Source organism: Toxorhynchites rutilus, chromosome 2 (assembly GCF_029784135.1).
Source record: "Toxorhynchites rutilus septentrionalis strain SRP chromosome 2, ASM2978413v1, whole genome shotgun sequence".
NCBI classification, from domain to species: Eukaryota; Metazoa; Arthropoda; class Insecta; order Diptera; family Culicidae; genus Toxorhynchites; species Toxorhynchites rutilus.
In genome coordinates, this window is record NC_073745.1 from 297,239,756 (window position 1) to 297,254,258 (window position 14,503).

The 14,503-nt window shown below is 41.2% G+C and overlaps 1 protein-coding gene across 3 annotated transcripts in view; it reads right to left on the reverse strand.

Moving 5' to 3' along the window:
• The window catches only part of LOC129767436 (dnaJ homolog subfamily C member 5 homolog), a 30,370-nt gene extending 23,905 nt beyond the window's left edge, over positions 1–6,465 (reverse strand). Inside the window, exon 1 of one of the 3 annotated variants that reach the window (XM_055768339.1) lies at positions 6,081–6,465. In XM_055768339.1, the coding sequence (XP_055624314.1) occupies positions 6,081–6,100 (20 nt within the window). In that variant the 5' untranslated portion in view covers positions 6,101–6,465. The remainder of the gene's footprint in view (positions 1–6,080) is intronic. The other 2 variants (XM_055768338.1, XM_055768340.1) reach the window with 2 other exon arrangements.
• Positions 6,466–14,503: the final 8,038 nt, after the last annotated feature.

Consider the following 14,503-nt stretch of genomic DNA (forward strand, 5'->3'; position numbering starts at 1 on the left):
GAAGTCGGAAATTTTAAGTAATATTTGACATGCTGTAATTTCGTGAAAAATCAACGCATATCGATGCGATGCGCATCATTTTGAAGCTGCAACTTTCAGGTATTAGAATATTTTACATACATATTTTTATATTGATGTGTGTAAGTGCAGTGGGCAACAATATAGGACAAAATGAACAATCGATTTTTCTTTGTTTTTTTCAAGAATATTCTGGACTAACACAATTTTTTGCTAACCAACTCAATAGCAAATCCAATTAACCTTATCAACCACCTTTCATTTGGTTCCTAGAACGTTCCTGTAGGACCCTCCCACATAAAGATATTTCAGTTTGAATCAAAAATCACCCCTTCGTCTTTGATAATGAATAATTCAATAAACAACCATCGCACCGAAAGGCAGTCATCACCGCAACTGGGGAATGCAAACACCAGACGTCAGAGGGAATATCATCGTCGACCTCTTGGAGGTGATGGAGCTCCCGGTCTTAAATGACGGCACTGACACTTTCCGTAGAGGTACGAGCAACACAGCCATTGATATTTCAGCAGCTAGTCTCAACTTGGTGGATAGGTTAGGGTGGAACAAAGCCGACGACCTTCATGGCAGCGATCATCACCCGATAACCATCAGCTTTAACGGCCCGCCGCCGCTCACTACTCGCAGACCAAGATGGATCTTCGAAAGAGCTGACTGGACAGCCTTTCAAACATCCTCCGACTTCTTGATATATAGAGACAACCCAACCACCATTGCCACTTTCAACAAAACCATTATGGGGGCGGCCGAAGCCTCCATCCCATGAACGAAAACCACTCCGGGGAAAAAAGCGCTGCATTGGTGGTCCGAGGACATCAAGGGGGAGGTCAAGAAGCGGAGGAAGTTTCTGCGTACGGCCAAACGACTACCAGTAGGAGACCCAATGAAGGAAGCTGCCATGAACAGGTATCGAGCGCAACACATCAGAGTACGTCGGTTAATCCGGAAGGCGAAGTTAGACAGTTGGACTGGTTTTCTGGAGTCTATCAACGAAAACCAGTCCTCTGCGGATCTTTGGCGCAGAGTAAATGCACTAAATGGGAAGAGAAGGCCACACAATCCCATTCTTCAAGTGGATGGTACAACCTTCAGCGATCCGGTAGATACTTCGAACACGCTCGGCGAATATTTCGCGAGATTGTCCTCGATCTCCGAATATGAGCCCGATTTCATCCGTCGACAGGGAGCGGGTATCACTTCGGTCAGCAACTTTGTGGTCCCTATGAGTCGTCCTAATAATCCTCTCAACCGGAACTTCACCATCGAGGAACTTTCTGTTGCCCTACGTTCCGCAAAAGGTGAGTCAACTGGCCCTGACGGTATCGGCTATAAGATGCTGAAACAGTTGTCTCAGCTCGGACAGTCCACCCTTCTCAGCATCTTTAACGACCACGAATTTCCCGAGGGTTGGAGACACAGCCTGGTAATACCCATACCTAAGGTCGGTCAAAGCAGCAACAACGTGAAAGGCTACCGTCCAATTTCCTTAACCTCCTGTTCATCCAAGATCCTGGAAAGAATGGCGAATAGACGCCTGGTCACCTTTCTAACCGAAAATAGGAAATTGGACTATCGACAGTTCGCCTTCCGACCGGGTATGGGCACCAACAATTACTTCGCGAGACGTGATAGCCGAAGCCAACAGGAACCGTCAGCACATGGAGATGGTAGCACTGGACCTGGAAAAGGCATACAACAGAACATGGATCCCGTTAGTGCTCTGGGGGGCAGATTGGGGCGTTGACGGCAAATTACTGCACTTCATCAAGAACTTCGCCACACGCCGAACCTTTGAGGTCAAAATTGGTAACATCAGTTCCCGAGCTTTCCACGAGGAAACAGGAATACCTCAAGGTTCTGCTTTTGCCGTCACCCTCTGTCTCGTCGCCATGAATAGCCTGTTCCAGGTCCTGTCTGGGGGAGTCTTCGTGTTTGTCTACGCGGACGACATTCTTCTGATGGCAGTGGGTGACACCCATAGGATTCCATGCATCAGGATACAGGCAGCTACCAATGCCATCGGCCGGTGGGCGGCCGAGAGAGGATTTAGACTTTCAGCGCAGAAGAGCGGCCATATGGTGATTTGCAGCGATAGACATCAGGGTCCCAACTCCAGGGTCCAGCTATACAAAAACAACATTCCCCGCCGAAAAACGCTTAAGATCCTTGAAGTGTTTGTTGACCACAAACTTAGCTTCCTCCGCCATTTCGAGGAAGTTAAGAAGAGCTGTGCCACCCGATTGAACCTTCTGAAAACCATTTCCAAACCGCACCGGAGCAACAACAGAAATATTCGGCTAAAGGGTGGCCAAAGCCATCATCAGCAGCCGCCTCACCTATGGCCTTGAACTGACGTGTTTGGCTGGAAACAAGCTCCCAAAATCTCTGGCACCGATCAACAACAAAGCACTACGGACTGTCTCCGGCCTCCTGCCATCAACACCAGCTGCCTCTGTCTGCGCCGAAATTGGAGAACCTCCTTTCGATCTGATCATAGACTCGGCGATCGTAGCCAGGACTGCCAGTTTCTTGTCGAAAACCAGCGGTAGAGGGGAGACCCACCTGACCGCCCTTAGCAACACGATCCTGCAGCGGGTGGCGCACGCCAACCTCCCCCCAGTGGCAAAACAATCCTGGTTTGGTGCGAACGACTGGAGGTTCCCAACTGTTCTCGTCGAGAACGGTATTAGGGACAACTTTCGAGCCAGGGCGAGCTCGATCGGTCTGCTAGAATATTTCAAGGCCATCATAGCAGAAAAATACCGTCTCCACGAGATCAGATACTCGGACGGCACAAAAGGACCATCGGGAGTTGGATTTGGGGTAAGCGATGATAATAAGTCTGATTTCCAGCAAGAAACTCGCGGACATCTGCCAGGCCTTCTCGGCCGAAGTGGCCGGCATCTTCGAGGCAACTACAACTTCATCTTCCAAGCCATTGTTGGTCGTCTCCGATTCGGCAAAACATCCAAACATGCATGGGTACAGGCCATCAGGAAGAACATATTGCCCGACACTGTGCTCATGTGGGTCCCCGGACACAACGGCATCGCAGGGAATGAAGCGGCCGACCAGTTTGCCGGAATCGGTCACACCAGACCGTTCTTCACTCGGGATGTGCCGCTTGACGATGTGAAGTTGTGGATCACCAACTCTTTCCGCACCTTTTGGACCGAAAGGTGGTTTGCAGAGAGGGGGCAGTTCCTCAGAAAAGTCAAGGGCACGATTGTCAGGTTTGACGATGTTAAAGGAATGAGAGAACAGCGAATCCTGTCCAGATTGAGGACCGGTCACTGCTCGATCTCACACGGATTCAATAGAGGACCCTTCCATCTACTCTGCGACCTCTGCCAAATCCACAACTCCGTCGAGCACTTCTTGTGTGGTTGCCCGAAATTCGATGATCTGCGAAACCTGCATGGAATCAGCGGGAGTGTAAGAGACATCTTGAAGGACGATCCAGCAAGAGTAGCAGCGCTTGTCTGCTACCTAAAAGATGCCGAACTATTTTTTAAGATCTAGCGTCTGAACAATGGATCAGTCAAGAAGATCCTTGTTCCTTCCCCTCCACGATGAAGGGGAATAAGAACACGTCGGCATCTTCAACGGCACGGCTTCCTCTCCACTGGCCTGGAGCCATGGTCCGAGGACATCCATGCCATCTGGTCCAACAAGCAAACAGCAAGTTCTTTGTTAAGTCATGTCTCGCAAAAGGATTTATGTGTTTAATTTTTACGTCCAATTTTTATGTGATAATTTTATGTGCAATCTGTTCCCAACGAAACCTTGCGGCAATGCCGTCGATAAAGAGGCGAACCAGCCCAGGAGGCTGAAAACCTCTCAAATAAAGAATAAAAAAAAGGCAGTTTTGAAAACTTCAATAAATTTCGCACAAGGATGATTTGTTACCTCGACGAAAAAAAATTATTGAAATTTTTTGCATCGATTTAAAAAAAATGCCAAAAATAGGATTTTTATAGTGCTTTACAAAATTTACTGTAATTCTGCAAATATCGCAGTAAGTTCTAATGTTTCCAGGCAAATTTTTAGCCTAGTGTATTCCCTAAACATCTGTAAACGTTTCATACTGATACGTTAAGCCGTTTTTTCTAGATTTTTCAAAATTTTTCAAGGTTGAAACAAGTTTTCGGATCAAAAAGTAACAAGCATAGAACGCGTAGACATTTTGTGTTTCGAATGAATTATTTATCATACCATTACGTTCAGTTGTTTAGGAGCTATTAACACTTTGGCGTCCGGCGACACCACAGTGGTTGCGCACGCAAACTAGCGCCTGACTGCCGGTGACACCATAGTGGTTACGTGCGCATAGTATCTCAGTGGCCGGCAATAGTACTTGAGGATCATTTGCATTCTGTTGGGGTTTGGTTTAAGTAACAATAACATACACAGACTATCAATTTTGATGTTTTTATAAGTAAAGGAAGGTGGAGAAAAACGGACATATTAAGAAAAACTTTTATTATATCTTTCGAAACTCGTGTTTTACCAAACTTTAATGCAGTTTCTTGCATTTCAATGTACTGTTTTTCGAAATAATCGGTCGAAGGTTTTTCAATGTTTTCAATAAAATTAAAACAGACCGAAAAGTAGAACATTTATTCGATGATTATCCGCATTGACATATAGTGGTGGGAATACGGACATGTTTGTAATATTTACGTATGTATATCTTCGAAATTTCATGAAATTAGGGGAATAGGGTTGAGAACTTATGAAAACTAACGATAAGATTAGATTTCTATTTCTAGATCTAGATCTAGATCTATTTCTATTTCAATTGCTAATTTCCCGATAATGTCAAGAACGGGCGGCGACAAGCCAAGTAATCCGAGTTAGCGCTGCCGGCGCCAAGCGCATATTTTTTTTACGAATCGTGCGGACGTCAAAGTGTTAACACTCAACTTTGAACTTACGCTCCAGTATAGAAATGAAAGACGTAGTCCTCCGTCAAAAAAAAAGCTATACGTAAAGAGAACCGTTGCAACTTCCCCTCAAACTAATAGGGCAACAAGTCGCGCTGATTCCGCACCTTCACTTTCGTGCTTATCGCGAGTAAATTCGACTCGCATTAGCTCATATTTCATATCAGCGAAACAACATAAAAACAGTTCATCATAGATTATAAATTCGTCGAGAGATAACGAGCATCTGAGTAAAAAACAAGAAGCGACTTGCAAATCAGCTCGAGGGTCATTCAAAAACTGATGCTGCTTCTGCTGGCCACTCCGCAACATTCGGTCTCCTAATTAAATATTCTGCAGAACAAGGGAGTGTACGGAAAATGAACGAATAGTGCACAAAGGAATACATGCCAGAGAGTGAGATTTCGTGTACTGTTTTTCATTTTCGTTTAATTGCGATTCGATGCGAGAGCTTATTCTTATGATTGAAAGCAAAAACGCGGATATATGTCGTCTAGTAATTCAAATATCCGACGGATGCAGAATAATAAGATTACAACCGTTAACCCACATCAGCACCAAAGTGTCTACTATAAATCGATTACCCTACACAAACATCCTACCGATAGTAAACACATGGGGGGAAGAGAGCGTAAACAGAACACTATGCAAAAGTCGAGAAAAGGACACACATGATTCGGTACGCTCTCTTATCCTTGCTCTTCTCTCGACTTCTCTTTTCCCACAAAACAGCCACGAGACTGAAGTATGTATGCTCGGACCATCTGGAAGCTTTCCAAAATTGGAACATGGCGAAATTATTTCGAGTCTTCCCTCCGGTACGATTCTGAGCCACTCGCCCTATATGTCTTGGATTCTCGATGACTCAGTCCAGGGAAGTGGCGCATCAAATTTGCAAAGTGTAAATGAATCAACGACTTTCCGTCGACTCCCAACAGCAGTCGCACGGTTTGGAAATCGATTTTCTCCGTCCGTCGTCATCAGCGCCCACCGCTCTTTCCACCACCGCAAGAGGAAAATTACTTTCCCAGGGCTATTTGGGCACCTAGAACATTCGCGATTACAGCCGTTGCTCGACTCGACCCGGCTACTTACGATAGTTTCCTCTTATCCATGATGCTTGCTCTTCAGACGCCTCCAGGTGCAAATTAACTGCTCTTTTCAGTGAATACTGCAGATGCAAATCGGGTATGTATGGGAGCAAAGCCCGATTTTTTCTTGCACTGTTTTTTCTTCTCACAATTGATTCATCAAGAAAATTTCACAGCTAAATCAAATCAAACACAATTCCTCGTATTAAAGCTTAGAATTTCTGGAAGACGGTTCCCACAGATTCTTGTTCACTGTGATTAGCTTTTTTTCCTACACGTTTCTTCTAGCAAATTAAATCCGCACAGCAAACGCGCACTGTCGATTTGGTTACTGCCTGAGCTCGCGATGGTTGAAGAAAATTTTTCTCGTTGCAGACGGACGGAATGACAAGAAAAAGAATGACGGAATGTCAGAAGATTTGTTTGCTTTTTTCGCTTTTTCGTGAGCGCGGGTAAGTTGAAAGGCCTGCAGGAAAGTGAGCAATGGTGCTGGCTAGGGATAAGGTATTTTCCACAGGTGTGTTATATATTGTTCATATTGTCATGAAATACTTAACAGATGAGCGAATCGTAATGCATATTTTAGAAATATTTAAATATTTTCAAAAAGATCTGGTTCAGATAGCTTTTCATCAACACGAATGCACAGTCAGAAGTATCATTAAATCATTTACTTCTGTTTTTGCATAAAAAAATACCATGATAATGGGGTAATTTGGCATCAATTTATAAATTCATGGTTAAATGAACAGGGGCTTCATATTCTAGACTGGTAAGCTTGTATACCAGAGAAAACCCTATCAAGAACTAATGAGAAGTGATTGTACGAATAGTTGATGCAGCTCACAAGTTGTATGAGTGATTTGAAGAACTTAAAAGAGCAGCATCCTCTACGCAGAGCGAGATAAACACTACATCATGGCGCAGCTTGGTAGTAATCATCCCAAATGGGTCATTTAAACTGATTGAGAACTAAAGATGACCCACGAATTAGAAACCTATTGTAATTTATGTGAAATTTGCGTTAATTTTGCAAAGGAGTGAGGGTTTTGACGTAGGACTACGTCTAACCGAAAGATATAGGGGGTGAAATGAAAATCTAGGCACTGAACAAGTAGGAAAAAATGCAAGATTTGGAACGCTTATAACTCGAGCATTTCTCAATAGATCGCAAAGGTTTTTGCATCAATTGATAGGAAATACATCTACGCATCTATCATAACGAATAACATTAAATTTTTCTTGAGATAAATAAATGAATAATTGTGAAATATCAAGCATTGTCCCAATGCATTATGTGCCCATTTTTGATTGGTCCATTTTGTGCTCCTCAAATCGTACCGACCAAAACGGGCAACCAGAGCAGCATCGAAATAGAATGAAGCACGATTGGAAAGGAAAAAGAAAAAAAATGAACGAAACATTGGTCGCAGTCTCAGACATGCGTAATTCTCGAGCCAGCCTTTAAGCTGACTGGCTCCGCTGCCGTCGGATATTTGAATTACTAGACGACATATATCCCCGCTCCGCTGCCGTAACGATCATTCTCATCCAAACCGTACACCACATCGTTTCGCATCACATCACATCAACCAACCAACACAAGCAGCCATGGTTGGATATGGCAAAGGAGGAAAAGTGAAGGGAAAGGCAAAATCCCGCTGGAACCTTGTTGGTCTGAAGTTCCCCGTATGTGTATTCGCCAATTGCTCCGCAAGGGTAGCTAGGCCGAACGCGTTAGTACCAGTGCACCAGTCCACCTAGCCGCCGTTAGATAGTTTCGGCCGCCGAAGTGATCGAGTTGGTTGGGAAAGCTGCTCGCGACGATAAGAAAATCCGCATTCAGAACAGAACACATTCGGTTCGGTGGACATCAAGACAACAATAGGCAGTTGCAGCGAGTGGCGAGTGGCAAACGCAATCGCAAAATGGCAGCAGGTAGCATAATAAAAAAGGTTTTTTGACGTAGGATTACGTCTTTCGGGAACATATTGGGGTACAAATTGAAAAACGAATATCGATCGCATCGTGAAAAATGTCCAATTTCAAACGCTTATTGCTCAGTCATTTCATGACGGATTGATGAGATTTTTACATCAAAACATTGCGGCACTCTATAACAATTTTTCACCTTGAATAAAATAATATATATCAAGTAATTAACTATCGAACAATTGAAAAATCTCAACCCCTATCCAAACGGTACTGATTGATCGAAATTTAGTCATTTAATGATGGATTGATGACATTTTTGCGTCAATCGATTTCGGTACTCCATAACAATTTTTTATATTGAAGAAAATAATCTCATCCCCTATCCTAACGGAAATACCCACTTCTGATTGGTCGAAATTGACGACACATGCGGCGAGTCCCTAACAGAGACATCAAAACCATGCTGCCTGGGGGAAATCGGTATTGCAAATACATTAAAGTAGGGGGAGCTTTTGTTCCTATCGAAATGTGTTCCCTAACAGAGACATCAAAACCAAGGTGCTCGGGTAAATCGGCATTGCAAATATATGCAAGTCGGGGGTTGCTCCATGAAATTTCATATCAATGACCGATCGTTTATTGTGAAAAATTTAGCACAAGTGTAAGTGTAAAATTGTATATGGTAGCAGTTGTGCTAAGAATGACTTGATATATGAAACGATTTATTTTAATTTCCTAAAATTAAAAACCAAGGTGTGTTCCCGCTCGAGAACGGGTCGTTTAGTTTGAGCTGTCTGTTTTTTACGGCGAGAAAAATTGGAAAAGTGAAGAAATATTCGAAAAAGTGATTTCCCATATCCTCTCTATATAGTATTAGGTGTTCTTAGTCCGATTAAAATTGAATTGGGTTGAAGAAACACTCAGAAAGTAAAAATTATAAAAAAAGAATACCTTTTCCATTTCAAATATGTTTTCTCTATATTAAAGTAACATGTTTTTACTGATGAGGAAAAATTATAATTGTGTTCGGTATTGGTAATTGTCTTATGTTACATTGGTGAGTTTTTTTTTCTTTATTTCATACATACATATCACAGGAGGCATCTCGTCTAGGATCACAGAGGGCGGTTTTCATCATATATCGTTCCACTTCGGTATCTTTTATCTGATACGCACCATCCAACGACTGTTTACCATCCTTCTGCCATCATCACTCGATAAACACTGGTGGAGTTAACATACAATACCCAACAACCAAACAAAACGGGTCTTTTCAGGGCCACCATATCAAAGAGTTTAACGATGTAATTCTTCAAACATATCCAAAACCAACAGATAGTCTAACGGAATCCTACGTCAACTATGCGGTCGTGTCTCGGACACAACCCTCATGTGACTTTTTATTTACAAACTGCTTTGGTGGCAAATCCAGAACAAGGCGGCATCGAGGGCGCTCGAAATGGTTTTTTTCAAAACCACGAGTACTAAGTTTTCTAAATTGGCACCATTCCATTAAAACACGGCGCTTATCAGGGCCATTAAACCTTTCGAAAAAGAGTTTACGAAATACAGTTCAATGCATTCCAAAATAATAATAAAACACAAATTGATTTTTTTATAATTTATTTTCCAGGATATGATGAGTATGAGAATTTGGCAGTAGTTCTGAGCTTATTGATGGTTGAGGACTTTCACGATTATTAAATTTTCACCAATTCTTAAATTGCTTCCAGATTGAAACCACAGTAATTTACATTTAGTTCGACATTGAGATAATTGGACGGTCATGTAATGAGACATATTCAGTTGGACATTTTTGTAAACATAGAGAGGGTCCAAATTATGACCCCACAATGAAAGTCGACACTGTACCACTGTCATCGCAAATGTTCAATTACAGGTTAAAATTGCCTCCAATGCGACACTGAGTGGTGCTTCGGCACGTCGCATTGAATGTAATTTACTGTACAACATGTCACAAAGTTTGATGGGAAGAAATTTTCCAACTGTTAAAGCTGTGGCGAGTGGCAAACGCAATCGCTAAACAGGAAGGTTTAGCCGAACAAGATGGGGATATCGAGTGATAACAAAACAATAAACTCTTTAGATTAAAGATAATTGTGTGATCCTGAAAAGGACCCTTTTTAGCCTGCATGTGAATCCAACGAGCGAACAAATCGTACTGAATTTATTTTTTTGTCATCGCTGCCTTTTAACGCTCATTCGTTCGTCTCGTTGGACTCGCCCCTTTGGCTGAGTCTGCCGATTTGTCTCTATCCTGTGAGCGCGTACCGCTAAAGTACAAAACGCGCGGATCCGCTGAAAATATATCATTCTCTTTCAAACCGTAAATCTATGTGGTTGTATGGCATCGTTTCACATCACATCGCATCAACGGATTGGTACCGGAGCACCAGTATACCTAATAGCGGTTATAGAATTTCGGCCGCCGGAGTGCTCGAGTTGGCTTGCAAAGCTGCTCACGACAATAAGAAAACCCGCCTACAGAACAGAGCACATTCGGTTCGGCGCTCATCAAGGCAACAACTAGTTTCAGCGAGTGGCAAACGCAATCGCAAAACGGCAGCAGGTAGAAGAAGGAAAAAGGTTGTTTATACAGACTGCTTTGGTGGCAAAACCAGCCACCGTAAAACACGGCGCTTTTCAAGGCCATTAAACCTTTCAAAGAAACCAAACCAAAAGTTTTCACAATACCAATGCATTCTAAAGTGACATAATATGACATATAATATAAACTGATTTATTTTGTTTATGCTTGTTTTAAAACTTATTAATGGTTGGGGTCTTTTAAATTGATCATTCAGTTTTCACAAACCCATGCATGGTTTCCGAATTAAAACTGGCTTCAAATTACCATGCTGCCATGCTGCAAACACATTGTATGCAGCATGGCATTCACGAATTTTCTCGGTAGCAAGAACTGCTTTCTTTGGTTGATTACTGATGTTGAAAATAGACTGACGTTACATCTGCATTGTATAGAAACATAACTAAGGAGCAACATGATGAGCTATGTATTTCCTGTTGCTCTGTTCTTATTTTAAAGGACTTTAATCCGAAGGTCATCTTTCCCTGTATTCACTGTTGGTGTTTCTGAACGCTTATAGCTCGTCTATTTCTCGACAGATCGTAGAGTTCGTCTCCAAAACCTCAGTTCTTTTTCATTTTTATTTACTTTGTTTGCGGAGACTATAAATCTTACAATTCATTCGTCTCCGAAACCACAGTTTAAGGTACGGTAATGTGCTCAATAGTAAAATATATGATAGTGGATGAGCTGATGACCACCTATGCATTCCCTATCACAGCCATCATTTTGATTGATATGTGCATACGCCAAAAGATGCCCGGCGTTGAACATTCAATATGTACAAAGCCTTTAGAAAAATATCAAGAAGCAACTATAAGATAGTGAGAAAAAATTGAGAAAGTTTGTAAAAAACGCAAAAACACAGCACCAAAAGTTCTTTTCAGAACCCTCAACATGTTCATAAAGAGTGAACCGTAAACTAATTCATTTTTCAGTTAGATAGTAGTAGGTATTCACGTAGGAGAAGAAAATAAAACAATATATTTAGCAAAAGCTGTCCCCTTTATATAGTCCTACGTCACTCCGGTTATGTCCCTGACATTACCCACCCGTCTTTTTTTCTCCCAAGGAAAGATCATGCGACGAGCAAAATTGGAAAAATGAAGGAATATTCGAAAAAGTGATTTCACATATGCTCTACATATCGTATTGGGTGCTGTTAGCCTAATTGAAATTTGAATTGAGGCAAGTAGCATCGTGTTCCGTTGGGTTTAAAGCGAAAAGAAAATGGGTTGTATAAACACTCAGAAAATAAAAAAAAATTAAATGAAATTACCTTTTCCATTTCAAATATATTTTCTCTATACTAAAGTAACACTTCATTTCTGGTGAGAAAACTTGTGTTCGATAATGATAATTATCTTGTATTACATGAGTTTTTTTTCTTAATTCCATCTATACATAACATAGGAGCCATCTCGTCCAGGACCACAGAGGGCGGTTTTAGTACGCACCATCTAATGACTAATCACCATCTTTCTAGCATTATCACTCGGTTATGGACACTGGTGGAGTGAACAAACAATACCTAACAATCAGATAAAACGGACCCAAATCATTATCGAAGAGTTTAACAATGTAATTCTTCAAACATATCAAAAAATCAGCATGCAGCAGATAGCCTAACGGAATCCTACGTCAACTATGCGGTCGTGTCTTGGACACAACCCTCCTGTGACTTTTTTTTCTTTCTTCTCATGTTCCATACCTACCATCCTGTATTTATATTGTCATTCTTAGAGTACGTATTTCTCATTATTTTGTATTAGGTAACTCCGCGTAGTCTATACCCCGAGGGAAGAATGGATGCACAAGCAGCTGAGATACGCCGCAATAAAGTTTATTTACCTGTTAAGATTCGAATGAGAGTTAAGAGCATTGAGAGGGACACGCTTTACTTCAGAACAGAGTATCAAACATTGGCTGGTTCTTGACTTCAAAATATAAACTCCTCTTTCGCAATTCCGTCTGCGAATGACGGATCTCTATAGTAGCATGTCCGAAAAAAATGAGTGGGTTATATTTATGATATAACCGCAAGGTTCACGTGGAACTACCTTACCTTAGCAATCATTCGTTTGTATTGATTAAATTCTTGATTGAATGAAACAGTTTCCAAATTCAATTGAGTTCAATATATTTGCTCTGTGAGTGAAAAAAATGAACAAATGCCGTGTAAAGTCAATTCATTTATTGTGATTGATTGTTCTTCGTTACAAGTAAATTTAATGACGGACCTTTTACGTTTGACGTTACGTTTGATGACTAGAACAGAATATATGTACGGAAGAATTATCAAACGTTTGATGAACCAGCCTAAGGCTGAAAATCTTTCCAATAAAGACAAAAAAAAAAATCAAACGATTATTTTATTTTACATTTCCCTCTGAAGTTCACATCCCAAAAGTGTACATACTTCTCGAATCTCGAATTTGCTTGAAACAGACATATTCCACTCTGCACAAAGGCAAGCGAGGACAAAAGTACTCGCAGTTTGCATTTATTTGCAGAGCCGATTTCCCCAGAAACCTCGGTTTTGAAGTCTGTGTTAGGGAAACACATTTCAATCGGAACAAAAATACCCCCGATTTGTATGAATTTGCAATGCCGATTTCCCCACGCTTCATGGATTTGAAGTCTGTGTTAGGGAAACACATTCCAGTCGGAACAAAAATACCCCCGACTTGCATGAATTTGAAATACCGATTTCTCCAGGCACCTTGGTTTAGAAATCTCTATTAGGGAACACATTTCGGTGGGAACAAAAGCTCCCCCTACTTTCGTGTGTTCTTTTTCTTCTTTTTGGCTTTAAGAGGGTTTAAACTTTTCAGTTCACTCGCCTCTAGGCTCTTTCGTGTGTTTGCAATGCCGATTTCGCTGCTTGGTTTTAAAGTCTGTGTTAGGGAACATTTTTCGATGAGAACAAAAGTCCCCCTACTTTCATGTATTTGCAATGCCGATTTCCCCAAGGCTGCTTGGTTTTGATGGCTGTGTTAGGGAAACCGTAAATCGGGCCAATCAAAACGATGCAGTTAGGGCGTTTAGATAACGCCTAATATTTTACAGTTATTCAATTGTTTATCTAATGAAAAACAACATTTTGTTAGTTGCGATAGATGCGTAGAAATATTCCCTATCAAGTGATGCAAACATCTCTCCTATCCAGTACGAAATGTTCGAGCTATAAGCATTCGAAATCTTTCATTTTTTCCTGCATGTTCTGTGTTTAGGTTTTCATTTTACCCTCCATATATTCCGGTTAGACGTAGTCCCACGTCAAAAGAACCTGAAACTATTGAGAACCAGAACCATATCGTCCATTCGAGGAACAATAAAGGAGTTTCTCGGCGACCTTCTCAGGTCATCAAAAAAAAACCTCGGTCAAGAATTGTTAGAAAAATTTTAAATATAATACGAGCGATGAATAAAAATACAGGTAAACTTTGATATAACGTACATTTCACTTTCAAAATTGTACGTTGTATCGAATTGTACGTTATATCGAAGCATAATAAAGTACTCACAAAAGTAGTCTATGATACATTATTGTGTTGTTGTTTTAGTAAAGATAATGAATAACTTCATCAGAAGACGAAGCCAGCCTTTCTCTTGATGTTTCCCTTCGTACTGTTGATTAAAGCTTGATTCATTTAGAATCCGGAATAATAAAACTAGCTGTATTTCGGGATTGATTGAAGGTATAAAACTTGTTTTAGCATCAGAATACAGATAATTCATTGTTCTATCAGAAAAAAAATTTTCCTTTACACTTTGGAAATGCGTACGTTATATCGAGGTAAAATGTACGTTATATCGAGTGACGTTATATCGAGGGTACGTTATAACGAGGGTACGTTATATCGAAGTTTCCCTGTATATAG